Raw genomic sequence first — 26,559 nt, 5'->3', positions numbered from 1 at the left:
GATGTTTATTCAAAGCTTGAGACAACAGTAGCGAAACCAAAAACTCAGATGATATTATTTAGCAAAAAATATAGTAGATCTGCACAATTATGATATTGTTTTTTGTGATATTTTTACCTTATCAGCATCCACCTTCTCCAACTGATTCTCCGCCTTGGTCTTCTTATAATAACTGTACAATTTGTCTTCATGACATTAGTGAAGGGACATATTAATAACTCATATAGTGACATAAGTTCATACTGATACACATGATGCAGGGACAACAGGACCCAACTTTCCATGAAAGGACAGCGTAAGACTTACAATAGACAGAAGACCACACATCTCTCTATGAAGAGCTTTTTTCCCAAAATGAGGTACCCACGTGACACCCACACTGACAAAATTATTACTGGCATGAAAGTAAAATTCACTCTTGAATATCACTAAAGTTAAGTAGTTCTGTTAGTAACAAAGAAAAAAAAGTTATATTTTACAAGATGTGAACTGTTGTGTTTTCTTTTTTTCAAATATTGAGAAATGAAAATCAAGTAACATTTTTTTTTAACATGGATACATAGCTCTTTTTTTTTTAATTAAACCCTTCATATATAGATTCAGCATTCAGTCACAGTGTGCAAACAGGCAGCATGGCACACATTAGGTTGCAGCCACAGGTGAGAGTCCAGTGAGGCAACATGGAAATGCATGAAACATTGAAGCTAAAGTGGCATATTGCACAAAGACTTACTGTACAGACATATGTATGTGTAGTGCAAATATGTAAACAACAGAGAATAAAATGCAGTGTACAAACACTTGTGTATGCGCTATGAGTATTGAGATATTTTTTTGCATCGGCCTACATATAGATAGATAGATAGATAGATAGATAGATAGATAGATAGCCTAGATAGATCTTAGTTTTCAGTAGAATTGATCTAGCCTTTAATCAATGACGCATTATACAGGTAGGTGTTCACTGAACCATGAAATACACTCATATACATAAAGGCCTACTCAGAATCATGAAGTTCATTTGAGGCTGCCGTGTAACTACACGGTTACAACGCCAGGTGGTACTAATCGCCTTTCGTCATACTGCATCATGCCCGTTAGAGACAGCGAGAACGATACCGGAAGTAGGTTGTTTTGCCCTCAAAATAAAAGTAGGAAATTTGTCACTCCCTAAAATAGTGTGTAAAATAAAACAATGTATCAAAATACTTTCAAACAGAAGCCTACGTTTTGCTTTTTTTTTTTTCAAAATATCATTTTAACACTGTAGCCATATTATGGGCCCATGCAATATGCCATGCAGACAGGGCTGTACAAATAAATCTATACTCAACTTACACCGAATTTGAATTTAAATTTTAAGATCTGAATTTGCCATTCAGATCTCGAATCGTCATTTGGCCGGTTTAGAAAAGTTGATACCATAGAATGTTTGATAATGTCATGGAAATAAGTGTTGATTTGATGCAGGAGTGTTACCATGGCAACAGCAATTGTATGTTTATTTATTACAGATTCCACCTTAAATGCAATATTGTTTTTCAATTCTTTACTTTGCATTAACTGAAAAACCTTGAAATGGTTGACATATTGGTTTTATTGTGAAGGTTGGCACAGGAAGACCTTTTTTCTGTTTTTTTTATTCGAGCTATCTTGATACTGGTGGTGAGACCCAAGTAGAGCTCGAGCTTAGTTAGCAATTGCTTGGCCGTTCTGACTTAGAGGCAGAGGAAGAGAAAACAACCCGTTCCTTATCATAAGAGTTTATTTTATTGGGGCAAACACCAAACATGGAGATCGGGACAGAGATCAGCAAGAAAATAAGGGTGAGTAGGTGGTGAATTTGAGTGTTTTGCTCTGCATATTGGCCCAGGTTAACGCTAGCGTAGCGTTAGCACAGAACTAGCTAACATTAGCTTACTAACGCTAGCTTAGTCAGTCCAGCAGAGTAACGTAGTAACTATATTTTGATTTGCAAGGGTTTGTAGAACGTGTGCAAACATAGTAGTAGCCAGTTTCAGAAATATTTTATTATCAGTTTCTTCTTTTGTTATTAAGGTAACTGTTGTCCGTAGTCCTATCTGTAGTTGTCGGCGTAAGCTAACTCTCCTAGCTTTGCAAATTTATGATATCTGTGTCCACCTTGCTAGCCATGAGATTTATTTGACTTGGAAACACGTTAACCATTAGTTAAACTGTATGCTTTATTGTTGTAGGCTGCCATCAAGGGCAAGCTTCAAGAGCTTGGTGCATATGTTGGTAAGTGAATAGACTGCTAACCTATTGCTCTTAATCAATGGTAAACTTTGCGTGTTGTTTGGACTTCTTTGGTAACAACTTATGTTTTCTATCGTTTCTTTGTTTCATATCTTTGCCATTTTAGATGAAGAGCTTCCTGACTACATTATGGTGATGGTGGCAAACAAGAAGACTTCTCAGCAGATGGCTGACGACCTCTCTCTTTTCCTTGGAAACAACACCATTAAGTTCACAGCCTGGTATGATCAAAACAAATCAAATCAAATCAAATTCTCTGCTGTTACACTCCCTAAATCAGTGTGTTATGTGGCCAAATAGCTATGTGATATGAAATATGAGTGCACTGTGCCCTTATCTATCTGCATATAGGAGTTTGTAACATGTTTGAATTTTTGCCATAACATGGATTTGTTGACTCTTTTTAGGCTACATGGCGTCTTGGAGAAATTAAGATCTGTTCCAGTAGGTAAGTCTAAACACTCTTGGATGTGGTGGCTCAACCCTCCAACATTATCTGTGCTTTTTAGCCTGCTGAAGGAAACGCATTGCACGATTGATGAGCACCTGTGGACTTGTAAATGCACTATGTCCCAGGAAAGCTCATGTCTTCTTTCTCCCCTTGTCTACATGGTGTTTGTAGAGCCTGCATCCCTCAGACCTCAACCTCAGTCTGACAGCGGCACCTTGGCTGGGAAGAGCCGTGTCTCTGTGAGTGAAGACAGGAGGGGAGAGGAGTCAAAGAGCTTGGCTGTGTCCAGCTCGCGCTCTGATAGGACAGAGGCCCGCGTGTCCAGCTCTGCTTATGAAAACAGGTGAGTAGAATATAATGCCAAAAAGTCTGTGCTGAGCTTCGCAAAGCAGGGATGTTTTTTTTTCTTTGATTTTTAATTTAAATCTGCCTCGGGTTTTCACATGCATTGTTTTCATTTCATGCTTCTAAGCCTCACAGTGACGTACCAGACTGGAGCTATATAAATGAGAAACACTAATATATTACTGTTTCATATCAGAAGAGGCTCGTTGGAGAAGAGTTCCTCTCGTCTCACCTCCACTGTTAAGCCCCTCATGGAACCGCTGCCCTCAGAGGCCGTCATCGACATCAAACCTGAGATGGATGACGACCTCATCGCTGAGGACCCTGTGGAAATGGGCACCAATCCAGGACGTACACGCAGCACAGCTGTCAGACCCACAGCGCAGATCTACAGGCCGTCTCAGAGCAGGTTCACGTCAGTCAGGTCTGCAGACACGTGTCGGCCCATGGAAGGCTCCTCTCACAGCAGGCAGCAGCACGGCCACTTGCAGGACAACAGAAGCAGCAGGCCCTCCAGAAATGGGTCCAGTAAGGTATGGTGATGAGTAGGGTTTGCCACAGGGGACTAAACAAAATCTCTCTGACTCGGAGTCGAAATAGGTTTTCATTTAATTCAAACTGTAGCCCAGTTGGAAATTCACCTAAGGCCTCGATAAGTTGTTGTAAGATACACTGATAGTGATATTGAATTATCTTGTCTTATCTGGTTCTACTGCTCTGTAATGGAAACCAGACTATAGAAAAGATAAATCACCCTCAAAACATTATATAGGCCTATTTATTTGACTTTTGACCAAAGTACAAAACACACAAACTATAACCCAAGAACTAAATAAACCACAATGGCGTATATTCAAACTAACAAGACGCGTATTAAATGTACTTTGTTCAGCAGGAGGAGGCTTCTAGGAAGCGCAAGGCTCCAGTGGCGAGTTCAGTGGTGCGGGTGAACCGAGCGGCAGACGAGGACAGTGATGATGTGGAAGAGGAGGAGGATGAAGGCTACGGGGGCCGAGGCCTGTCCAGTAGGGTGTCCCTGCCCTCCAAACAAGAGCGCAAGTCAGTGATAGCACCTGATACATATTTTGGAGTCATTTATTTATTTTGAAGTTTTGCATCTGATGCAAAGCTGTTATAAGACACTATTAATCAGAACAAATGGGGGATAAATTTCAAACTGACAGTGAATAAAGTATTCAGATTTGGCTTAGCCTTTCGCATCTCGGAAACACATGCAATATCATCTATTTTCAGACACTGTGAAAAAAGATAATTTGCATGGTACGGTAATTACAATGTTCAGTAACATTCGAAATGGATAGAACATGATAAACTTCAACAAAAGCAGTACAAGATGAGTTATATTCATTATTGATAGTGAATTTTTGAAGAACACTGGATTTGGCCACCATAACATTAAATAAACCTTTTCCAGCCTCAAAATATATGTACACTCATATGTACACAAAAGGTAATATCGGAAAAAAATATTTTCAATCCAGTAGATCTCTATGTAAACAAAGGCAGTAGTGAGCCATGATCTCTTAATAGGGGAGGGCAATCCTGAAGTCATGTATTGTGCTTTAACAGTACTATAATTTATATTGTTTCAGACCTTCTCTGCCACCAGCCAAGCAAGCTAACAGGAACCTGATACTAAAAGCCATTTCTGAAGCCCAGGACTCAATCACCAAGACTACAGCCTACCCAACAGGTATGTTTGGCGCTGCCATATGTCTTAACCATGAACATTATGTGAAATTCAGGACATGCTTCTTAATTTTCATTATGACTTTCTTCCATTGTGCATTGTTCCCCAGTACCACAGAGGCAGACTGTCCCTGTGGCGCCTCGTACTCGCTTGGCCAGCAATGAGGAGATGACTGCAGCCATCCAGCTGGTCCAAGAGCACCTCCAGAGCCTCGCCCCCAGGGTGCAGTCCTACAACCCCTCAGAGATGCTGCCCCCTAGGACGTTTGGTATATACAGAGTGTAACTGGAACATATTAGATGCTGTTTACTGAGGGATAACACCATTCAAATGTGCGCCCCTTCAAGACACCCTGTCATTAAGGCCAGGATCACACTTAAGCTTTATGCAGTTATGTTGTTGCAAACTATGCGCTGAGTTCTATGCAGTAATCCCATGTCTCAAAGGCACTGAGTTGAAACTGATGACATATGGATATGAATTACTACAACATACATTTTCATTACAACTTTGATTCACTGACAAAATGTTTTCACCTTGAAAACTACAGGGAACAGTAATTAACAGGGAAAACCCACAATTGTTTTTGCATACGCGTGCATAATCAACTAATGACTACGCTAAATCCAATGCAAGCGATGCCGGTCAGTAACTCATTCAGTGCATTAAATGTGATCTCGGTCTTAGACCAAAACTGTCACCCTCCTCCTTATAATGCCATGGCTTTAAAAACTGAGTTATATTGCTGTGTTTTAGAAAATCAGTTTGTATTTGAAATTAAGACTTCTTCATTTGAGGAACTCATTAAAATTGTATATCCCCCCCCAGCTCCAGCCAGATCTCTAGCTTCACGCCTTCAGTTGGACCTACCAGAGAGCAATGTCCAAAAAGAGCAGAGTGACTATGGTGAGATGCTTTTACTCTGTTCTGTTATTATGGTAGGCAAAGGGTTCTACACTGCTACTATTTTAGTAATGTGTACTCCTTAGAAGAAGTTCATGCAACCTAGAAAACTGCCTATCCAACTTAAGATCCAAAGTATAAATGGGTATCCTGTTTTGGATAGACCTCATGCTCCTTATTCTCTTACCTGTGTTCTTAAATTCTTCTATTTAGGAGCACATGTGCTCATTTGGAAAAAAATGTTACCAAGAGCCTTGAGACATGCATAAATTCTGCAACTGTTTAGATTGGAAAACAACCATCCTTCTATCTGTTAATATAGCTTTTGTTTGCTATTATTACTATTTACTTACTAAAATAATGAATGATAAATTGTGCAGTAGATGCTTTATAGTGATATAACACAAATTGTATGACATCGGTACAATCTATTAACACATTCAAGATGTTTTCGTGATGTCCATCTAGGTGTGGAGGTGGCTGAGGGCAGTGAGGCAAAGGCCTTTGACACCCGCTCCTTCATCATGAGTAGACCGCTACTGGAAGAACCTGCAGTCAGAAGCCAACAGCGTCTCCAGGTCAAAGAGGATGTCCAGCCTGCTGCACTGCGCATGGTCCAGGCCAGGTACACACATATGTACAGTACAAGTGTATGCTCACAGATCTATCCGTTCATACGTATATGAATACACAATATAACTGGGTGAGCTCATGGCATTCAGTCTTTTATTTTTGTCTTTGCTGATTTGACACCGATTTTATTTCATCCTCTCACAATCCCCGCTCTGTGGATTTTCTCTGTCTCTCTCTAGTAAGGAGAAGGGCGACACAGCGGACTCCGCCAGCCCCAAGTTCATTGTGACGCTGGACGGGGTGCCCAGCCCGCTGGGGAACCTGGGGGACGGGGACATGGAGGTGGAAGATATCAGACCAACCTCAAAGGTCACTGCGGCGACCATCCACTTCAACAGGGAATCCAAAGTCAGCGTCCTCCACAGGCTGCAGGGAGGTGTCAACCTGTCAGACGGTACAGGGTCTTTCTAATAGTTCTTACTTGGAAAAATGGCTCTTGCAGGTTTGGGTTTCTGTGGTCTTGTAAACTAAACTGGTCCACTGAAATACAGCAATCTCATATTTTTAGATTGTAATTATAATTTGTTGAAGAGTGAATTAAGTTACAAGACAATTTGGGGGTAAAATATAAGTGTATATAAAAAAATTCAGTGTTCTGTTGACCTTGTTCTTCAACAACTGAAGAGGATGTTCTTCAGATGGGGTTATTTATAAATGCCCTCACTAGCTAAACATCTATCATCTATATTATCTGTACTCTCCGTCCTCTCATCCCTTCACTCTTCCATCCTGTCCTTTTTTTTTTTTCTTCCCAGAAGATGCGATGGACACTGACGCTGGGGAGGAGGAGGACGGTGCCCCTTTGAAGAAACAGAAGCTTCTGGAGCGCTGCAAATTCTGGCCCGTCTGTAAAAGTGGAGACGAGTGTCTGTATCATCACCCTACAACACAGTGCAAGTGAGTAGTTTGTTAACAAACAACAAAAAAGGGACAAAGGCATTTTAATCACTCAAGGCATTTGGCTTCATTTTAATGTGGAGCTAAATTGCTTGAAAAATGAATTCATTTTTATCTGTCTTGTTGTTTTTCTGTAGGACTTTTCCCAGCTGCAAATTTGGGGATAAATGCCTCTTTGTCCATCCAAACTGTAAATACGATGCCAGGTGCACCAAGCCAGACTGTCCCTTCACTCATGTCAGCCGCAGAAGCACAGTTGCCCCTCCGCCCAGACCAGGTGCAGTCTCATTCTCACTGTGACTAAAGATGGCACTAATAACCCCTGGGTCTTTTTCAGTTGATCACACATACAGTATGAGTTGAATGGAAGGGAGGCGGATGACATAGATTCATATTTTCTGTATACTTTGCACCTTCTATGTACATTGTGGTTCTATATACTTTTCTATACACTTTGTATCCCTCATTTATGCAGCTGTTACTTTTATTTTGGCAGTTATCTGTGGTTTCTGCAGAGTGGTGTAAGCCTGTGTTGAAGCCTGTGTAACTAAGTTGAATCTGTGTGTGTGTGTGTGTGTGTGTGTGTGTGTGTGTGCGCGTGTGCTCCCCCAACAGTGCCAGCAACACAAACCAGCAGTGTGTGCCGCTTCTTCCCGGAGTGCAAGAAGATGGACTGTCCGTTTTATCATCCCAAGGTAAAACATTTTGAACTGTAGATGTGGAGCTTTGATTGCATAAAGGTAGTTTCTATTTTGCCAGGATTTGGTGCAAGGGAAAGTGCTATATTTTTGAAAATTGTTGTTTTATTCCTACTCATGCCTTCACTGAGGAAATTATGTAGGAGCATTGGAGGGAAAAAAGTGCATTCCAACTTATCTTCCTCTTATCCGCAGCCTTGTCGGTTTGCTGCCCAGTGTAAACGAGCTGGATGTACCTTCTACCACCCGACCACAGCCGTGCCTCCGAGACATGCCCTGAAGTGGACTAAAACTCAGACCAGGTGAGCAGAGCGGGGACAACACATCCACCCAGTGATTTCACCATCGTGGGAAAAAATACAAGCCCGATAATAAAGTCCTCATCAGAGTTTAAAGATGAAGTTCAATCAAAGTGTGAAGGGGTTTCATTCCAAAAGCTTCATATCCATGAAAAACTGTTAACTGAAATGTATCAATTAGTAATATCTGATCTGATAATCTGATGTAAATTGCCAATCCCTATGGTAATTTATCATTATTCAAAGATTGAACAAAAAAATTATCAATTCTGTTTTTTTTCCCCCTCAAAAATGTAATACCTAAAGAAGGAGCTGTATTTTACCCATATCTAATAATCAGACATATTGAGGTTGAACTGCAGCTTTGTTATATTTTATTGCATCTACTAATGGTTTTATTTTGTTTGTCTGTCTATCTCATAGTTAAATCTGCAAGAAAGTCCCAAGAAATTTCAAGATGGAAGAATCAAAATGTGAAGCGGTGGAAGATTTTCCATTAAAATGTCTGTGGTTATTGATTCTCGGATGCTAATGTTGTTTATTTTATTTCTTTTTTTGTGAACTGCGTTTTTAAAAAGAAGTGTTTTTGTAAGATGAACGGTCAGTTTTTGCAAATGCTGTGAGTAAATTAAAACACTCAACATCAAGTTTTTGGCATGTCTTGGAAAAACATTTATCTCATGTTTGATTCGGTGACATTTCCAGTCTCAGCTGATGGGTGTGTTCATCACAGACGGATCATGATTGTTGTGTTTTGTTGGGGTTTTTTTTAATCTGATAACTGAATGACCAGGTACATAAATCAGGATAGTTGCGAGGTGTCTGCTGGAGCTTTTGTTCTGTCCTGAAGGATACCAATCAACAGCACCAAGAAACAGGCACAAGACACGTTTCTAAATGCAAACACTTTCATCATATGACTGAAAATTGCAGGTATATTACAGTGAAAGTGTCATAATTTATATAGTGTCAGTAGTTAATTCTGGGTAATTTACAGATATGTTAATGAGATTACCACATAAACCTTTAGGAACACAAATTCTTAGTGTACACCACAGAAAGTATGAAACTGATGTATTTTATATAAAGATAGGGTCTTTTTATGGAAAAGGCATACATTAATATTTTCCTGAAAATATTAGTGATTTTTGTTTTTTAGTGCTGATAATGCCTTATGTAAATCACTGAGTGGAGGTCAAAGTTTACCCACCTTTTAATTTACCACTGGAGCATGGTAAATGCTAATTACCTTCATCCTATACTTGCATCCTGATGGCGGTCTATCCTGGGACAACAGTGCATTAATAGCAGTGACAGAGCAGAATAGGTCAATGAGTATTTTGTTGATGATGAAAACAGCTCAGTCAGCAGATCTCAACCTGACTAAACTCTGGTTCTGAAACACCTGATTTACTGTTTATCACCACCATCATCCAGACAACAAAAGATTTATTTGAATTATTTTGGTAAAGGTATCAGAAGACATAAATATCAGTTCATTGTGAAGCAGCGCCACCTGCAGGCAGCTGGAGAAGTAATCAGTCTGAGTTGTGGTTATTACTCCTCTACTCCGAGTGGAGGCGGTGTAGGACAAGCAAGACAGACTCTGTTAGGAAGGTTTCTCATGGGAAAGAGCAGATAAACGAGCTCTGATCAAGCTGTTATGGCACGTAAAAAATAATGGTATGAAGTGAATGTGAACAGACAGAATGAATAGATGTACCAGTAGAAGCAGCATAAAGACTGGGTCCCGCTGTATTACTCAGGCTGCACTACAGCGTCTATTCACAGGCGCGATCCCACTACTGAGCGGCACGGGGGCTTTGACCTGCTCCGTTTCCGACCTGGACCGGTGCACCCCTCCTTAGACGACCTGGTGGTCCCGGGCTCCCCCAGGAGCACCATATCGATACCGAGCTTAGTGCGGACACCCGATCGGCATAGTCCGCTGCAGCTCAGAACTCCTGAGCTCAAACGATCCACCAGCCTCAGCCTCCCGGTAGCTTGGATTACAGGCGCGCGCCACCGCACCCGGCGAGAAAGACCGACGTTCATCGGGTTTTTGGCTTTTAAAACGTCATCAGGAAGCGCGTCAGCAGCATCTAGTGTGGAAAAGGGAAGTTGCAGCTGCAGAGCTGAATGCTGCTCAGCGTTTATACTTTCCTAAGGCCACTCATGATAAACCCTCAACAGATCTGTTTTTAGTTGACTGTAAATGTGACGATATGTTCTTCCTGCTTGAACTGTATCAATACCTGTATCAATGTCCATACTCTCTGCAGTAGGCCTGTTGCAGTAAGACTACAATAATTCAATAACAGAACAAATCTTCCTCACAAACTGGAGGCTGGTTTAGCTATTCCCGAAAGTATGAGAGAATCCACTTCTTCCCAGTGTGTGGAGCAAATTTGTAAATTAACTAGAATGAACTATGAGCATTATATGAATTCTGACATCTTCTTTTTTGCATAACTGCATTACTATGGACTAAACGGACTAAACGCGCTTTTAGTCCGTTTTCACACCTACGCTTTTAGTCCGGTTAAATCGGACTCTGGTTCGTTTTCCCCCTTGGTGCGATTCGTTGGGCAGGTGTGAACACAGTAATCGCACTCGGGTGCGGACCAAAACAACCGCACCGAGACCCTTCAGAGGAGGTGGTCTCGGTCTGGTCCTAGGCTAGGTCCGGTCCCAAACGAACTCTGGAGCGGTTCGTTTGTGGTGGGAACGTGATCCCACCTCGATCCCACCCAACTACCAGGTGTACTCAATGTACTCCGCAAGTTTGAGCTGAACGGCTCCTGTAGCCAGGTATAGCAGTATGGCATTTTCAAGACGTTTCCTCGAAGTGCATTCGGCATTCTGCTGGTACAGTTTTGCCTGGTATATTGCCCAGACAATTACAACAGTTAGGAGCAAATGCCAACTCTGCCGTTGCCCCATGTTGCATAGCAATGTGCACTAGTCATGGATGTATTAAACTAGGCACTAGTCCAGAACACAGGACCTTCTTCCTGTATTTACTTTCTTGCTCCCGCCCCAGACACATCTGACCAATAAGCGGAGTGAACGTTCTCACGTGGTTTGTAGTGATGCATTTTTGTTCGCTTGGATTTTTCTCCGTGTGAAAAGAAACCGAACCAAGGGGAAAACGCTCCAAGTTTACAAACTCATCAACTGATTCGGACCAGAGCAAACGAACTATAGGTGTGAAAACGCCCATCCCCATGGGGAAATTAGGTAGAGTTTCAGGAGTTTATAGATGCTGTATGTACAAGGAAGATTTGGACCCTTAAGATTGCTCTAATTAATGAACAATAACCAGATTCCCTTTTGTGAGGAAGGTCTTAGAAAGTTAATAAATTGAGTCAGCAGCCTGCTGAATTTAGCAAGACTACATCTATATGCATATTTATTGTAAGTATACAGTTTGATCAGTGATATATCCATCTGTTCATTTCACAAGAATAACAATTTGCATATAGTCACCTTCAAAACGAGGCTTTCTGACGAGTGGCCATTGCAGTTGGATCTTTCGTTTGCACCGCTAGATGTCGCCATAGCGTGCTTCTCGATGACGTCACGTTTTTAAAAGTCAAAAGCCCGATGAGCCAGCTTTCTTCATGCCGGGTGCGGTGGCGCGCGCCTGTAATCCAAGCTACCGGGAGGCTCAGGCTGGCGGATCGTTTGAGCTCAGGAGTTCTGAGCTGCAGCGGACTATGCCGATCGGGTGTCCGCACTAAGCTCGGTATCGATATGGTGCTCCTGGGGGAGCCCGGGACCACCAGGTCGTCTAAGGAGGGGTGCACCGGCCCAGGTCGGAAACGGAGCAGGTCAAAGCCCCCGTGCCGCTCAGTAGTGGGATCGCGCCTGTGAATAGACGCTGTAGTGCAGCCTGAGTAATACAGCGGGACCCAGTCTTTATGCTGCTTCTACTGATGCATCTTTTCATACTGTCTGTTCACATTCACTTCATACCATTATTTTTTACGTGCCATAACAGCTTGATCAGAGCTCGTTTATCTGCTCTTTCCCATGAGAAACCTTCCTAACAGAGTCTGTCTTGCTTGTCCTACACCGCCTCCACTCGGAGTAGAGGAGTAATAACCACAACTCAGACTGATTACTTCTCCAGCTGCCTGCAGGTGGCGCTGCTTCACAATGAACTGATATTTATGTCTTCTGATACCTTTACCAAAATAATTCAAATAAATCTTTTGTTGTCTGGATGATGGTGGTGATAAACAGTAAATCCGGTGTTTCAGAGCCAGAGTTTAGTCAGGTTGAGATCTGCTGACTGAGCTGTTTTCATCATCAACAAAATACTCATTGACCTATTCTGCTCTGTCACTGCTATTAATGCACTGTTGTCCCAGGATAGACCGCCATCAGGATGCAAGTATAGGATGAAGGTAATTAGCATTTACCATGCTCCAGTGGTAAATTAAAAGGTGGGTAAACTTTGACCTCCACTCAGTGATTTACATAAGGCATTATCAGCACTAAAAAACAAAAATCACTAATATTTTCAGGAAAATATTAATGTATGCCTTTTCCATAAAAAGACCCTATCTTTATATAAAATACATCAGTTTCATACTTTCTGTGGTGTATACTAAGAATTTGTGTTCCTAAAGGTTTATGTGAGACTAAAAGGGTAAACTGGGTTTAGGTGAGGTTACTCTCCACTACCTCTCTGCCTTTCTCTCTCAGGAGTTAAACAGACCTAAACCAGGCCAGGAAAATGCTTCCCATCTCTCTGTACTTTGTTTCCCTCTTGTAGGCTTTCCTGTAATTGCTTGTAGTTTCTTCAAATGGGTGTAAAAACCTTGAAGCCTGTATTTCTAAACTGATTCTTTGTTTACAGCAGTGTCAACTCACAAACTGGTTGAGTGTCACTTAAGCAGCATTCAGATGTGTTTTGTATGTTGAACAGTCAATTTTTGACTGTTCTGTGAATATATTAAAACACGTCTAAGGTAATGTTTTTGAATGTCTTGAAAATATTTGTTTTGTTTTTGGTTATTTGGCATTTCCACTGTCAGTTCATGGGCAAAATCATCGCAGGCAGATTCTGAATGTTTATAGCTGATACATGAATGATCACGTGCAGAAATCAGCGTGTTTCATATTTGTGTTTCTGTTTTGACCTGTGAAGCACTTTGAAATAAATAAAGATTTACTACAAGTTGTGGGCCTACTGGAGGATACCAGTCATCAACAGCAGCATAACTCAAACACTTTCATCATAAAACATAGTAATGCAGTTATGCTAAAAAGAAGACGTCAGAATTCATATAATGCTCATAGTTCATTCTGGTTAATTTACAAATTTGCTCCACACACTGGGAAGAAGTGGATTCTCTCATACTTTCTGGAATAGCTAAACCAGCCTCCGGTTTGTGAGGAACATTTGTTCAGTTATTGAATTATTGTAGTCTTACTGCAATAGGCCTACTGCAGAGAGTATGGACATTGATACAGGTATTGATACAGTTCAACCAGGAAGAACAAATAGTCACATTTACAGTCAACTAAAAACAGATCTGTTGAGGGTTTATCATGAGTGGCCTTAGGAAAGTATAAACGCTGAGCAGCATTCAGCTCTGCAGCTGCAACTTCCCTTTTCCACACTAGATGCTGCTGACGCGCTTCCTGATGACGTTTTAAAAGCCAAAAACCCGATGAACGTCGGTCTTTCTCGCCGGGTGCGGTGGCGCGCGCCTGTAATCCAAGCTACCGGGAGGCTGAGGCTGGCGGATCGTTTGAGCTCAGGAGTTCTGAGCTGCAGCGGACTATGCCGATCGGGTGTCCGCACTAAGCTCGGTATCAATATGGTGCTCCTGGGGGAGCCCGGGACCACCAGGTCGTCTAAGGAGGGGTGCACCGGCCCAGGTCGGAAACAGAGCAGGTCAAAGCCCCCGTGCCGCTCAGTAGTGGGATCGCGCCTGTGAATAGACGCTGTAGTGCAGCCTGAGTAATACAGCGGGACCCAGTCTTTATGCTGCTTCTACTGGTACATCTTTTCATTCTGTCTGTTCACATTCACTTCATACCATTATTTTTTACGTGCCATAACAGCTTGATCAGAGCTTGTTTATCTGCTCTTTCCCATGAGAAACCTTCCTAACAGAGTCTGTCTTGCTTGTCCTACACCGCCTCCACTCGGAGTAGAGGAGTAATAACCACAACTCAGACTGATTACTTCTCCAGCTGCCTGCAGGTGGCGCTGCTACAAAACTACCGATGAAATAATATTTATGTCTTCCCTTTTCTGCAGGACTTCTCCCAGCTGTAAATTTGGGGGTAAATGAGCTCCCAGATGAGCCAAACCAGACTGTCCCTTCACTGATAGCTGTTTCTCCACCCAGACCAGATGTTTCAGAACCAGAGTTTAGTCAAGTTGAGATCTGCTGACTGAGCTGTTTTCATCATCAACAAAATATTCATTCACCTCTTCTGCTCTAACAGTGTGGTCAGAGCAGCTGCCATATAGATAGACCGCCATCAGCATCAAAAAGGTGACTGACATTTACCTTTCTCTCTCAGGAGTTAAACAGACCTAAACCAGGCCAGGAAAATGTTTCCCACCTCTCTGTACTCTTTGTTTGCCTTCTGTATGCAGGCTTTCCTTTATTTTGTCAGTTGCATGTGGTTTAGTATATAGGCTATATCAAAACACTCCTAAGGTAATGTTTTTGAAATGTTTTGAAAATATTTGTTTTGTTTTGGGGTATTTGGCATTTCCACTGTCAGTTGATGGGCAAAATCATCGCAGGCAGATTCTGAATGTTTATAGCTGATAAATGATCAAGTGCAGAAATCAGCGTGTTTCATGTTTGTGTTTCTGTTTTGACTTTGACTTGTGAAGAACTTTCAAATCTCAGGTTTGAAAAGTGCAATATAAATAAAGATTTACTTACTTACAAGTTCTTGGCTGTGTGGTTGAGCTTTTGTTATGTATTCTCAACAGCAGCATATAGCAAAGAAAAGGGAAAGGGTGAAGAAAACCAAAGGGGGCGAGATGTTTAAGAAATGGTTTTAAATGCGTTAAATATGAAGCATGTTTACTATTTTGTGGCAGATACTGGCAAATACTTACCTACTTCTCTGATCTACTGTAATTGATAATCTGCGTTCAGAGCTAGTGTGAGACAGAGAATAGATAGATAGATAGATAGATAGATAGATAGATCTTACTTTCATCATAAAAATAGAATTACAGTTATGTTCAAATTAGACATCAGTATTAATATGTTTGTGCATAGTTTATTCTGTTTAATTTCCAAATTCCCTCTACTGAAGAAATTGACTATTTGAAAGTTAAGAGAATGCAGCATTTGAGGCTTTATGAGGTTTTATCATGAGTGGCCTTTGGAAAATTGTTCAACTGCTGAAGAGTGCCTCCTGATGCCGTCACGATTTTAAAAGCCTACAGCCCGATGAGCGTGTCGTTTTCTCGCCGGGTGCGGTGGCGCGCGCCTGTAATCCAAGTTACCGGGAGGCTGAGGCTGGCGGATCGTTTGAGCTCAGGAGTTCTGAGCTGCAGCGGACTATGCCGATCGGGTGTCCGCACTAAGCTCGGTATCGATATGGTGCTCCTGGGGGAGCCTGGGACCACCAGGTCGTCTAAGGAGGGGTGCACCGGTCCAGGTCGGAAACGGAGCAGGTCAAAGCCCCCGTGCCGCTCAGTAGTGGGATCGCGCCTGTGAATAGACGCTGTAGTGCAGCCTGAGTAATACAGCGGGACCCAGTCTTTATGCTGCTTCTACTGGTACATCTATTCATTCTGTCTGTTTACATTCACTTCATTTTTACATGTCATAACAGCTTGTTCAGAGCTTGTTTATCTGCTCTTTCCCATGAGAAACCTTCCTAACGGAGTCTGTCTTGTTTGTCCTACACCGCCTCCACTCGGAGTAGAGGAGTAATAACCACAACTCAGACTGATTACTTCTCCAGCTGCCTGCAGGTGGCGCTGCTTCAGAACCACTAATGAAATGTAGCCTTATGTGTTCCTTTGTATGATTGAAAGATATTTCTGTTGAGCTACACGTGACATGACCACATCACTTTTGCATATATCAGTGTTTTAGTGTTGACAGTTTCATTCTGCTGAAATGTGGAGCTGCGGCAACTTACAATCAACTGCTGAAATAAAGGAAACACCAACACACAGTCATATAAAATCACTAGAGCTGCTGAAGTACAGCTTGGCATCGAATCTACAAACATCTGGATGGTTGTAACACCATTCTACCAAAATAGGTAACTAAATTAGGCTATTTGTTTTGGATGATGGTGGTGGAAAACAGTGAATCAGGTGTTTCAGAACCACAGTTTAGTCAGGTTGAGATCTGCTGACTGAACTGTTTTCATCATCATCAAACTATTTACTGACTACTTCTGCTCTGTCACTGCTATTAATGCACTGTTATCCCAGGACAGACCGCCATCAGGATATAAATGTTTCACCATATGATGAAGGTCATTAGCATTTAGGCTACCTAGCTCCAGTGGTAAATGAAAAGGTGGGTGAACTATGACCTCGACTCAGTGATTTAGGCCTACATAAGGCATTATAAGTCAGCACTATAAACATTATAAACAAAAATCAATAATACTTTCAGAAAAACATAAATGTCTTCTCCCTAAAATTAAAATATCTTATTACATGCATCAGTATTTACTGTTGTGCATACTAAGAATAGGTCATGAGTGGGCTTTGGAAAATTGTTCAAACGCTGAGCAGCATTCAACTCTGCAGCTGCAACTTCCCTTTTTGCCACTAGATGCCGCTGACGCGCTTCCTGATGACGTCACGTGTCAACTTTCAAAGTCCTATGAATGTGTGTTTTCTTCGCCGGGTGCGGTGGCGCGCGCCTGTAATCCAAGCTACCGGGAGGCTGAGGCTGGCGGATCGTTTGAGTTCAGGAGTTCTGAGCTGCAGCGGACTATGCCGATCGGGTGTCCGCACTAAGCTCGGTATCGATATGGTGCTCCTGGGGGAGCCCGGGACCACCAGGTCGTCTAAGGAGGGGTGCACCGGCCCAGGTCGGAAACGGAGCAGGTCAAAGCCCTCGTGCCGCTCAGTAGTGGGATCGCGCCTGTGAATAGACGCTGTAGTGCAGCCTGAGTAATACAGCGGGACCCAGTCTTTATGCTGCTTCTACTGGTGCATCTTTTCATACTGTCTGTTTACATTCACTTCATACCATAATAAACACAGTTACATTTATTGAAGGTAGACAGGAGGAAGCCTAACTTAGGCTGTCAAATAGATAATAGTGATAGCCACACACACCGTACCATTAAATTGTTTCGTGATATAACAGCTGAAATGTTTATGTCCCACGTTTATCTAGGCCTACTTATTCCACGAGAAACCTTCATAACCTCGTGATGGTTTGCTTGTCCTACACCGCCTCCACCTGGAATAAAGGGGTAAGGATCCCTCTTCAGACTGCTTTAGTTCATCATAAAGTTCTGATCATATTTTGGAATTTCAAAATCCATTCGTCTTCCTAACGTGAGCTAAGTCTTCCTCTGTCAGAAGATCAGATTATTCATGTCCATACATTCTGTGTTGTGCATCCTACTTTCAACAGTAAATAAGTCCAAATATATTTATTAGTGAAATCAATAAATAAAAAAATCTGAATTGGGACTCGCATATAACATATGGGAATAAAAGACCTCTAGAAGCCAAAGTATATATCTAAACCCAGTATAAATGAGCTAACAATACCAAAAGAGTGCAATCAGGGTGGAAGTTTATAGGGCAGTGTTATCTAACCAAAATGTTGCATCATGTAAACAGATCAACAGGAGGCCACACTCTTTATTTCATAAGAAATAGGTGACATTTTGAACCACAAAATATACCAAAGAAATGCTTCAAAATTGCCATCATTACAGTTAAGTGTGCCTTTATTCCTCAAATCTCTGAGCAGAGATCGAGGATAACTGATAATGTTACTTAAGTGACCCGACTCATTTGTTTGTATCTGAAGGGTTAAACTGACTCCAGCTCAGTATCTTAATACCGTTGACCCAGTATAGGCCTACCAGTTCTAACCATACTGATTATACAAATGTTTGCATAATCAAGACTTTGGCCTGCATGTTAGATGTGGGGCAAAAAAATGAGAAAATGAGACAAAGTGAGTTAATTTAAGCTTTTTACTGATTGTGCACATCCTCAGTAACAATAACACTGAAACATGAATGAATTCTATTCACCTGTGTTCAACAAGCGTACACTGACAATGTTTGTGTGTAATGTTTGTCATTTAAAGGTCATACGCATCTTGATCTTCACTTTCATTTAATAGTTGTGTGGTTAATAGAAACCTCCCACAGTCATTTCCAAGGAAGAGACACCACAAACGGGGCCATCTTACACCTCTATATAAAGAAATGCCTCTTGAAGGAATCTTTAGGGGTTTTTCAAAGTGAAACTCAGGAGTGGCATTTAGTTGACGCTTCTCTGAGGAACCCTGATGACATCAATAATAACAGTAAGGAATTGAAGACATCATCATACAGTTGAAATTCATGTTAAGTACACGTATCATCCCTCACTTCATGTCATGATACTCGTCACCGTTAAATTTTACTGTACCATTATTATATTTCATCTACTCCAACACTTTTGTACAGTGCAGGTGCCCAGATAGGATCCAACACAAATGCACCTGCAGCAGAGGCCACTTTAACATGAGCAACACTGTCCATACTTGATTACTGGAAATATGTTTGTGATAGTAATTAAATGACAAAAATATCCAAAATGTACAAAACATGTTGATACCTTTTAGGAATTATCACAGTCTGCTAGGCATTTTAAGAGTTTATTTTTTAGAGTTATATGGTTTATCAAAGTTCACCAAGACCCAAACACTTAAGGGAACCTTTTGCATCTTCCAGGCACCGTAAGGTCATTTAAGGTTTAGAGAGCAACTCATGCCAGAAAATGGGCCATACTAAGTCAAATCTCCAGACTTGCTTTTTTTTTCAACTGTCTGTGCATGTATTGTGTCTGGGTCCTAGTTACAGCAGAATTTGGCTAATCAGCTTCTCTCCTTTTCTTTTTTTTTCATACTCAAATGTTTTGGACGCCGTTAAATGCCAAGTATTAGAAACGTCTGCCCTTGTCCAAGCTCTTCAAAATTCCTGTGATGGTGGAACATGTTTTTGTGTGGGAGGGCTGTTCTGCCAAGCAAAGCTGTTTTGGTCCTGATTTTTTTTATATTTCTCACAAGAAAATCTTGTTCTTGCGCCACCAAATGCTACCTTGTGATAATTTGGGGGGAAAACAAGAAATATAAGAAATAACAACTTAATGGCACAGCAGCTTTAGCGTTTTCACCCCCTGGATATGTATGTGCATTTCGGCACTGTGTCGGGCATACAAATATTTTCAAGGAGCATTATGTATGACTGTAAGACACACGCAAAATATGAACACTCTGTCCAAAGTCAAGAGGATCTGAACGCAAAAATAAACTCGCTGCCAGTGTAATTTTTTTTCAAGTGTCTATATTCAACGAATACGTGGAACGATTTCTTCAAACTGCCAATTTGCTTGAAGATGCCCCAGCTCCTTATTGTATATGCAGTCATTTAGAGTAAAAGGCTCAGAGGAAATTTTAGGTGGGGTGCTGGGGAGCCCCTTGAGCATTTCTCAATGCCCAAGTCCTTGACATTGCCTCAAATCATTGCAGCTGGTGTGGTGCAAGCGAGAGACCGTAGAATAGTACAGTGGCGGAAAGCACCATGAAGCAATGTGTAAATATTCAGAACCCAGTCATCCATGTGGAGTTTCTCTGTCTGCATGGGATGCGCTGTCTCTTGAGAATTTAGACGAAACGTGTCAGTGTAGTTGTTTGCTTAAAAGGGGAAGAGGGAATGCCCATGATGTGTGTGTGTATGTGCTCTCTGACACATACACACACACACACACACCCACGCACTGACACACGCACCCACCCACACACACACACACACAAAAAGAATTACGCAGCAAGGTCAATATCTTCTATCATTCAGGAGAAAAGTACTCCCATTATTTCTGTCATTTTTATTATGCAGCTGATTAACCCAAACAATAATTTCATATAACAATTAATTTCTTGCATACACTCAATCAATATTCATCATATAACTTTGAGTGAGATTGGCATATGTCCAAATATTTGTTGAGAATGTAACTTTAATCCTCACCCCAGTAATCAATATGGCCTTGTTCTGGAGTTTACAAGATTACCTTATGTGCTTTTATGTAAACTTTCCATCAGACATGTGACTTCCAGTCTAATGTAACTTACCCTGATTCTTACCAGAAGCCACATCAGATACAGCTAATTAGGCAGACGGTGAGTCTCACAGTGTATGTGTGTCAGAGAGAGAGAGAGAGAGAGAGAGAGAGAGAGAGAGAGAGAGAGAGAGAGAGAGAGGTAAAGGAAGAGAGCATGAGCGAGAGAGTGAAAGAAAAGGAGGAGTGACAGAAAGGGAAAGAAGAAAAGAGAGGGAGAAAAAGAGTCATTACTCACTAAGTGATAAGCCAAGTTCTCCTCAGCACTCGTTCTGGTACATAGACTCACACACGCACACATTCAAAAACACAAAGCAGAAGTGGAGAAAGACGAGGGGTTTCAGTCGCCACAGTTGGCTATGGCTCAGGGCTCCGACAGCAATGACACAAGTTACAACAAGTCCCCATCACCTGGAAGCAGGCCGGTAAGTGTGCACTTCCTTTACTCTCTCTACAATATACATTCAGTTAGCACTTATTTGGTTACATCACATTTTAACGAATTACTTCTGAACGTGTAAATAGACCATTAAGAGAGAATTTTTCAATAATATGCTTATGAGATAAACACTAAATCTTCCAGTGTGACTGGGTACGGTGCTTTTGTGCATATTTGTTGGACAGTAATATATTGTAGAGGTACTAGTTCAGTCTTTCTTGGCTCTTTTCACACTTTCTCTGAGCCTTTCACATGCACACATGGGCTCGTGGCATGACTCGCTTTAGTGTAGGCTTCTGTGAATTGCAAAATGTATCACTTGTCCAAGTAGTAGGGATATGGTCACTTGTTTTGGAAGTCATCAAACTGTGAATGATGTGAGAGCTGTCAGAGACAGAGAGCGTGTTAGAAATGTACGTTTCTGTGCATGTGGGATATTGCTCATCACCATCCCACTTGAAAAGTGTGCTAACTGGTTTCACGTGTGCCTATCTCCAGCACATTGTAACTCCATCCTTGCTGAAAAGCATGTTGTAAATACAATATTCAGAAGCTATGTTACACACATGTGACAAACTGTGAGCCTCAATGTATTTGGATAAAGCAAATTATCCATAGCATTACTTCTTTTTGCAATAAATATACAACTTGGTAAGAGTTAGAATGTGATGTGAAGGTGATTGGTTATTTTTAGGTGGTCTGTGTATAGGTTATTCAATAAAGCATTAATGGAAGATACGGAAGACGTTAGACGATCAATGAAACAACTCAATGAATTGCACAACTGACTCAGCATTTTGACTGTGCTTAGTTATTGTGATACCACAAAAATGTAGTGTTCAGGACATGAAACAGGGTGTGCGTTCTACCTAACCGATGACTCAGCCACTCCCTAACCCAGCCCTTGCCATTAGGTGTAATGTTAAGCCCATCTTCTGTCAAACTGTCATTAAAAAGAAACGGATATGACTTTCATTTTTTGCCTTCCATCAGTAATGGGCAGTGACATAAACCGCAACAGTCTTATCAGCCTCCATGCTGATTCACCTTAAACAATCAAGCATCTGCTGTAGTCATTTTTTCAGGTTTGGAATACTCCCAGCACTATAAATATCTGCTTACTGTTTGATCCTTATGCCATTGCATAAACATTAACTTTAAGCCTTTGTATTTTGTTAGAGCTCCTCAGATGATGCCAAGAAGGTGATGCGGAGGGAGAAGAACCGGATTGCAGCTCAGAAAAGCAGGATGAGACAAACTCAGAAGGCTGACACTCTACACTTGGTGAGGAGACTTTTTTTGGGCATCATGGCTTGGGCATCAACAGCAACACAATTTTAATCTGAAATACTCTAGAATCTAATCATTTCACAAACTATTTGACCTAATGTGACCTTGTGCAAACATTGAGGCACCCATATGGTATTAAGTATAAAAACATTGTTCCTTTGTGTCAAATATTGTTCCAACAACATGACAAAGTACCACATAGTTTTCCAACCACATGGCAAAGAAAGTTGGCAGGTCATACTGTACACAAGCCAAATTTATAGCTCTAAAAGCCACCATTTTGTAACAGCTTCATTGTACTGTAAGAATGGTCACAAATCAGATTATTTATAGAGGGTACACACTCCAAGATGTTTAGCGGATTTAGCAGTAATTAGGCTATCGCTCTCTAATACTGCAAAATGGGGTGAAACTTCATATATTGCATAGATTTTCTCAGAGGCTTTAGCAAAATTCCCGGCTCACGATTTTGGTGCATGGTTGTTGCATAAAGAACAGCAGGATTGATTCTGTTAACTGTCCAATCTAACTCCACCATGTGTAGCCAAACTTCGCTGTCTTGGTCTGTTTCTAAGCGCCCATGCAGTTCTTCTAAGTCTCTGGGAATTGGTTTGTACTATATTTACAAGACGCTGCCTGACCATGTGGCGATGTGTCATGGCTTCTGTTGAGCTGCACACTTGGACGCTTCTCTCTATGTTTGCAGAAGCCTAAGGAATAAATTATCACGTGTGGGCATCACTCCCTTTGCAGCAGAACCCAGCACTAGAGATTATTCCACTGAATATAATAACAAAAGTGTGCTTGGTCCCGCAGCTTTGTTCGTTGCTCCCTTTGTCCTTTTCTGTAGCTCACTTCATGCGATGGGTGGTAGTCAGTGCTACAGCTCACACTTTCATTACAACGCTCTATTCTTTGACTAGGTGAGGCTTTTAGTCACCAACTGTCGCTAGAACTTAAAAAAAAAGAGCGCAGGCATTTCTTTTTTTTCTATTTACAAACATCTAGCTTTGTAGGCAGAAGTATTTATCAGTGGGATGGTGCTGTTGTGTTCATTTCCTTGTCAAATCTTGAGTTAACTAACCTGTTTATCCAGTATGTCCATGGACAATGACATCTCCAACAATCATAGTAATTATCTTATGAACACCTTTCTAACATACAGTATCTTTAGATGCTGTCACCTCGTACATCAACACATATTTGTACATACTGACCTAGTATCTGCTCTGTCTGTGACTTGAGGCGTCAACGAAAAGTAATTTCTGGTGTAGTGTGCTCTGTCAACACACTACGCAACGCACGTCTTTTGTGTAGCTTTTCTTTTTAACTTTATCAGATGAACTGGAGGGAATATGGTGTCATTGACCTTCAAACAACCCACATAGTAGGTAGCAGTAGATCCTGTCTTTGTGATTTGAATAGATGAGATTCCCTCTGCACAGTATCTTGCACATTATCCATCTCTTTGAGCCCTGTCAGAGTCACACAGAACACTGGGGGACCACACAGCATATTTTGTGGTTTTGGTTTCATCGTCTCACTAGATAAACAGGAAGGTGAATTTTCCCTCTCTATGACACTGGGCTTATTTCCTGTTTCTTCAGTAGTATTTTTTCTTCAGTGTAAATGAGCTTCAGATTGTAGGTCGTGGGCAGAAGGGGAGAAAAAGGCAGTCACTTCTGGTAAAGTGCTGATAGCAGTGGGCTGTATTTGGCTAAGTGACGCAAGTGCAGGGGTTTGCCCAAAGTGCCTCTGACAGTAAGGCCCTATTGCTCAGTGCTATATTCTCTGGCCATGGTGTGATGACCTTTTGAATACCCAAGTGGAAGATTTCTCCCCTGCTATTCCCACACTATAAAGAAATAGTGCCATCACCCACTAACTCGCAGTTTGCACTACTGATCCTATCTCAAAGTTGTACTAACCAGTAGGTCATTTACTCTGTTTTGGAACTTTACTTGTGAACATGTGAACCCCAGTAACAGGTGTACAGTTACTCAACCAAAGTAGAGTTACATCCTCTAAAAATATTATAATGGAAACTTTTGATACTGTTGTGCCTCAGTGACTTGCACAGTTCAGTCAGTTATTTGACATTGATTGTAAGGCTTGTGTTTGAGTAAGTATCCATAGCTAGGGTTAGGGTTAGGGCAACAGGATATAATGCAGCAGATTAAAAGCAGATGAACAGTGCTTCTTGAATAGGCTATCCATTGTTATGAGTTGAACAATTTCCATTACCTGCATCCATTTTATGTTATCTAATATGAATCCACCTTTAAGGATCATACTGTGAAACCAAAGGGATAACATCTTCAATAACATCTTCATTGCCATAATGAAGGACAAGTCTGTTCAAACTTGGTGTCACTGTTTGCTTTCAGGAGAGTGAGAACCTGGAGAAGGAGAACACTGCCCTGAGGAAGGAGGTGAAGCGGTTGACGGAGGAAGCCAAGTACCTCTCCTCCGTGCTGAGCAGCCATGAACCTCTCTGCACCGGCCTGACTCCACAGACACCGGACCTCCTCTACCCTCCTCACCACAGCAGCTATCACCACCAGCACATTGCTGTACCACACTACCAGCACTGACCTGACTGACTACTGAGATGGCCGAAGATGTGCTGCGAATGATGACTGACCTCAACGGAGAGTGAATGACTTGGAGGACGGACATATTGCCTATAGATGTAAATCTTTGTTCAGTTTTTTCACATAATAGTTTACAATTTTTTTTTAAATGGGAAAACTGATCAAGGAGTAACATGCAGGGCTAGTATATCCGCCAAAGATTGAAAAGATGGAAACCAAACTGCTTTTGGGATTGTAACAAGCAGCAGTATTCAAAACTATTTATTTTGCTTCTGATCATCTATTTGCTTATATCTGACTAATATCAGTGATCTGCATGTGACATTTTATGGCTTGGTGGGTAGATTTATGACCTTTGAACTAGTCTATGTTTACATTGAGAAAACCAACCTATGTTAGGGTGACTCAGACGATATTTTTGTAAATTGCTTTTTCTAGTGTGTTGGAGAGCACCTTTGTCAAGTGTAACCTGTTAGTCTTTTTTTTTTTTTTTTTTTTAAATTGAAATCATTATGTTTTCAGTTTTTTATGTTAATAATATGTTATAGTCTATTTTGTGTAAATGTAGATTGAAAATGCTCAGGAGATTTGATTGTTGACACAAATAGAATGTAAAGTCAAGGCTTAGGTGAACCAAAACTTGATGAAAATGAAATGTTTTGTTGTAGAGAATGGGCATTCAAATGGTCTTTGACTTGACTGTGGAAACCATTCTGTAGTGGTGATAGCTATGGATAATGCTAATTTGTAAGAAGACCAGCACTGATATTTATTAAATGTGATGCCTTACAGCTGATCATTATGAACTCCTGAGTGTTGTTATTCAGGCCATACGTTTTCACAGATATTTCACAGATACTGTAACAGTTTGTATCATAAAGGATGGTGTATTTCTGTGATGTGTAGCTCCCTAGATGGCACTGTTTACCAGTAAGAGAAACCAAGTGACAGCAGTGTACACAATGCAGGCCTACCGGTAGGCCTATCCGGCTACAAATGAATATATGTTTTGTCCTTGAACAGAATTGAGGCGTTTATCTCATTCACCACTTTGCCAACACATTCCATTGTGTTGGTGAACAAAAACAATTGACCTGTTATCTTGAATGTTTTGAAGTGCCATAATGCTTTATTATACTCAACAAAGTTTAAACAAATTGATCACGTGCATATTTCAAATCATACATCAGACAAACCCATTCATAAACTACCACAGAACAATCGTAGTCATTCGTAAACAATATATATAGGCTATATAAAAAAAACCCCATGAAAGATATTCCGACTGGCAGTTTTACAGGCTGACTCTGTTCAGAAACCAGAAAGGGGAGTTTAGGAATAAACTCCGCCCTTGTGGCAGATCTGGCCGACTCCTTCCAGGATCCCGAAGCGGTCTGAGGTCTGGGTGGAGGGTCACAGGGACTCCTAACACGTGTTGACACTGGAAAACTGACCTGGCGCTTCGTGGACCTGAGCGGGCATATCCTCACATTACATTATCCGTAACCCCAAAGTCTATCTCTGTATGGGCTTTGAGCGTAAGTAGGTCACTAGAGCCAAATTCAACCCGGGGAGGAAATGCTAACGGACCTCATAGTGCTGCACAGGTTGGAAGTTGTAAAGCCTCACCGCTACAGTAGCTTGTGCACTATTCTGACAAACCATAGTTTACAGCTTTGAAGTATAGGCTAGCCTTTAAATTGTAC

General features: G+C 41.4%; 2 protein-coding genes across 3 annotated transcripts; both read left to right on the top strand.

Annotated features, from left to right (window-relative positions):
• Window positions 1–1,671: 1,671 nt before the first annotated feature.
• zc3h14 (zinc finger CCCH-type containing 14) lies at window positions 1,672–8,876 on the top strand. Of its 2 annotated transcripts, none has more exons than XM_071537987.1 (17): window positions 1,672–1,826; window positions 2,217–2,259; window positions 2,384–2,498; window positions 2,685–2,725; window positions 2,900–3,071; window positions 3,273–3,606; window positions 3,966–4,132; window positions 4,687–4,787; window positions 4,894–5,052; window positions 5,613–5,690; window positions 6,156–6,312; window positions 6,500–6,714; window positions 7,076–7,217; window positions 7,355–7,494; window positions 7,833–7,912; window positions 8,111–8,217; window positions 8,638–8,876. In XM_071537987.1, exons 1-17 carry the CDS (start codon window positions 1,791–1,793, stop codon window positions 8,639–8,641), a joined length of 2,091 nt encoding a protein of 696 aa, XP_071394088.1. In that variant the 5' UTR covers window positions 1,672–1,790; the 3' UTR covers window positions 8,642–8,876. The 2 variants fall into 2 exon arrangements, with proteins under 2 accessions (XP_071394088.1, XP_071394086.1); XM_071537985.1 differs by having other exon boundaries at window positions 3,270–3,606.
• An 11,840-nt stretch (window positions 8,877–20,716) lies between these two features.
• Window positions 20,717–25,649, top strand: batf (basic leucine zipper transcription factor, ATF-like). The gene is made up of 3 exons (XM_071537997.1): window positions 20,717–20,955; window positions 22,149–22,253; window positions 24,647–25,649. Exons 1-3 carry the CDS (start codon window positions 20,890–20,892, stop codon window positions 24,851–24,853), a joined length of 378 nt encoding a protein of 125 aa, XP_071394098.1. The 5' UTR covers window positions 20,717–20,889; the 3' UTR covers window positions 24,854–25,649.
• Window positions 25,650–26,559: the final 910 nt, after the last annotated feature.

This window comes from Centroberyx affinis, unplaced genomic scaffold (assembly GCF_046629955.1).
Source record: "Centroberyx affinis isolate AG114_WGS23_722 - 3 ecotype Tasmania unplaced genomic scaffold, CSIRO-AGI_Caff_v1 ptg003179l_1, whole genome shotgun sequence".
NCBI lineage: Eukaryota > Metazoa > Chordata > Actinopteri > Beryciformes > Berycidae > Centroberyx > Centroberyx affinis.
The sequence above is the reverse complement of the archived record's forward strand: the minus strand, read 5'-3'. Positions and strand labels throughout refer to the sequence as shown.

Coding starts and splice junctions, on each gene's coding strand:
- batf (XM_071537997.1), top strand. CDS start 20,890: ATGGCTCAGGGCTCCGACAGCAATGACACAAGTTACAACAAGTCCCCA. Junction 20,956..22,148: donor CATCACCTGGAAGCAGGCCG/GTAAGTGTGCAC, acceptor GTATTTTGTTAG/AGCTCCTCAGATGATGCCAA. Junction 22,254..24,646: donor AGGCTGACACTCTACACTTG/GTGAGGAGACTT, acceptor GTTTGCTTTCAG/GAGAGTGAGAACCTGGAGAA.
- zc3h14 (XM_071537985.1), top strand. CDS start 1,791: ATGGAGATCGGGACAGAGATCAGCAAGAAAATAAGG. Junction 2,260..2,383: donor AGAGCTTGGTGCATATGTTG/GTAAGTGAATAG, acceptor TTGCCATTTTAG/ATGAAGAGCTTCCTGACTAC. Junction 5,691..6,155: donor AAAAGAGCAGAGTGACTATG/GTGAGATGCTTT, acceptor ATGTCCATCTAG/GTGTGGAGGTGGCTGAGGGC.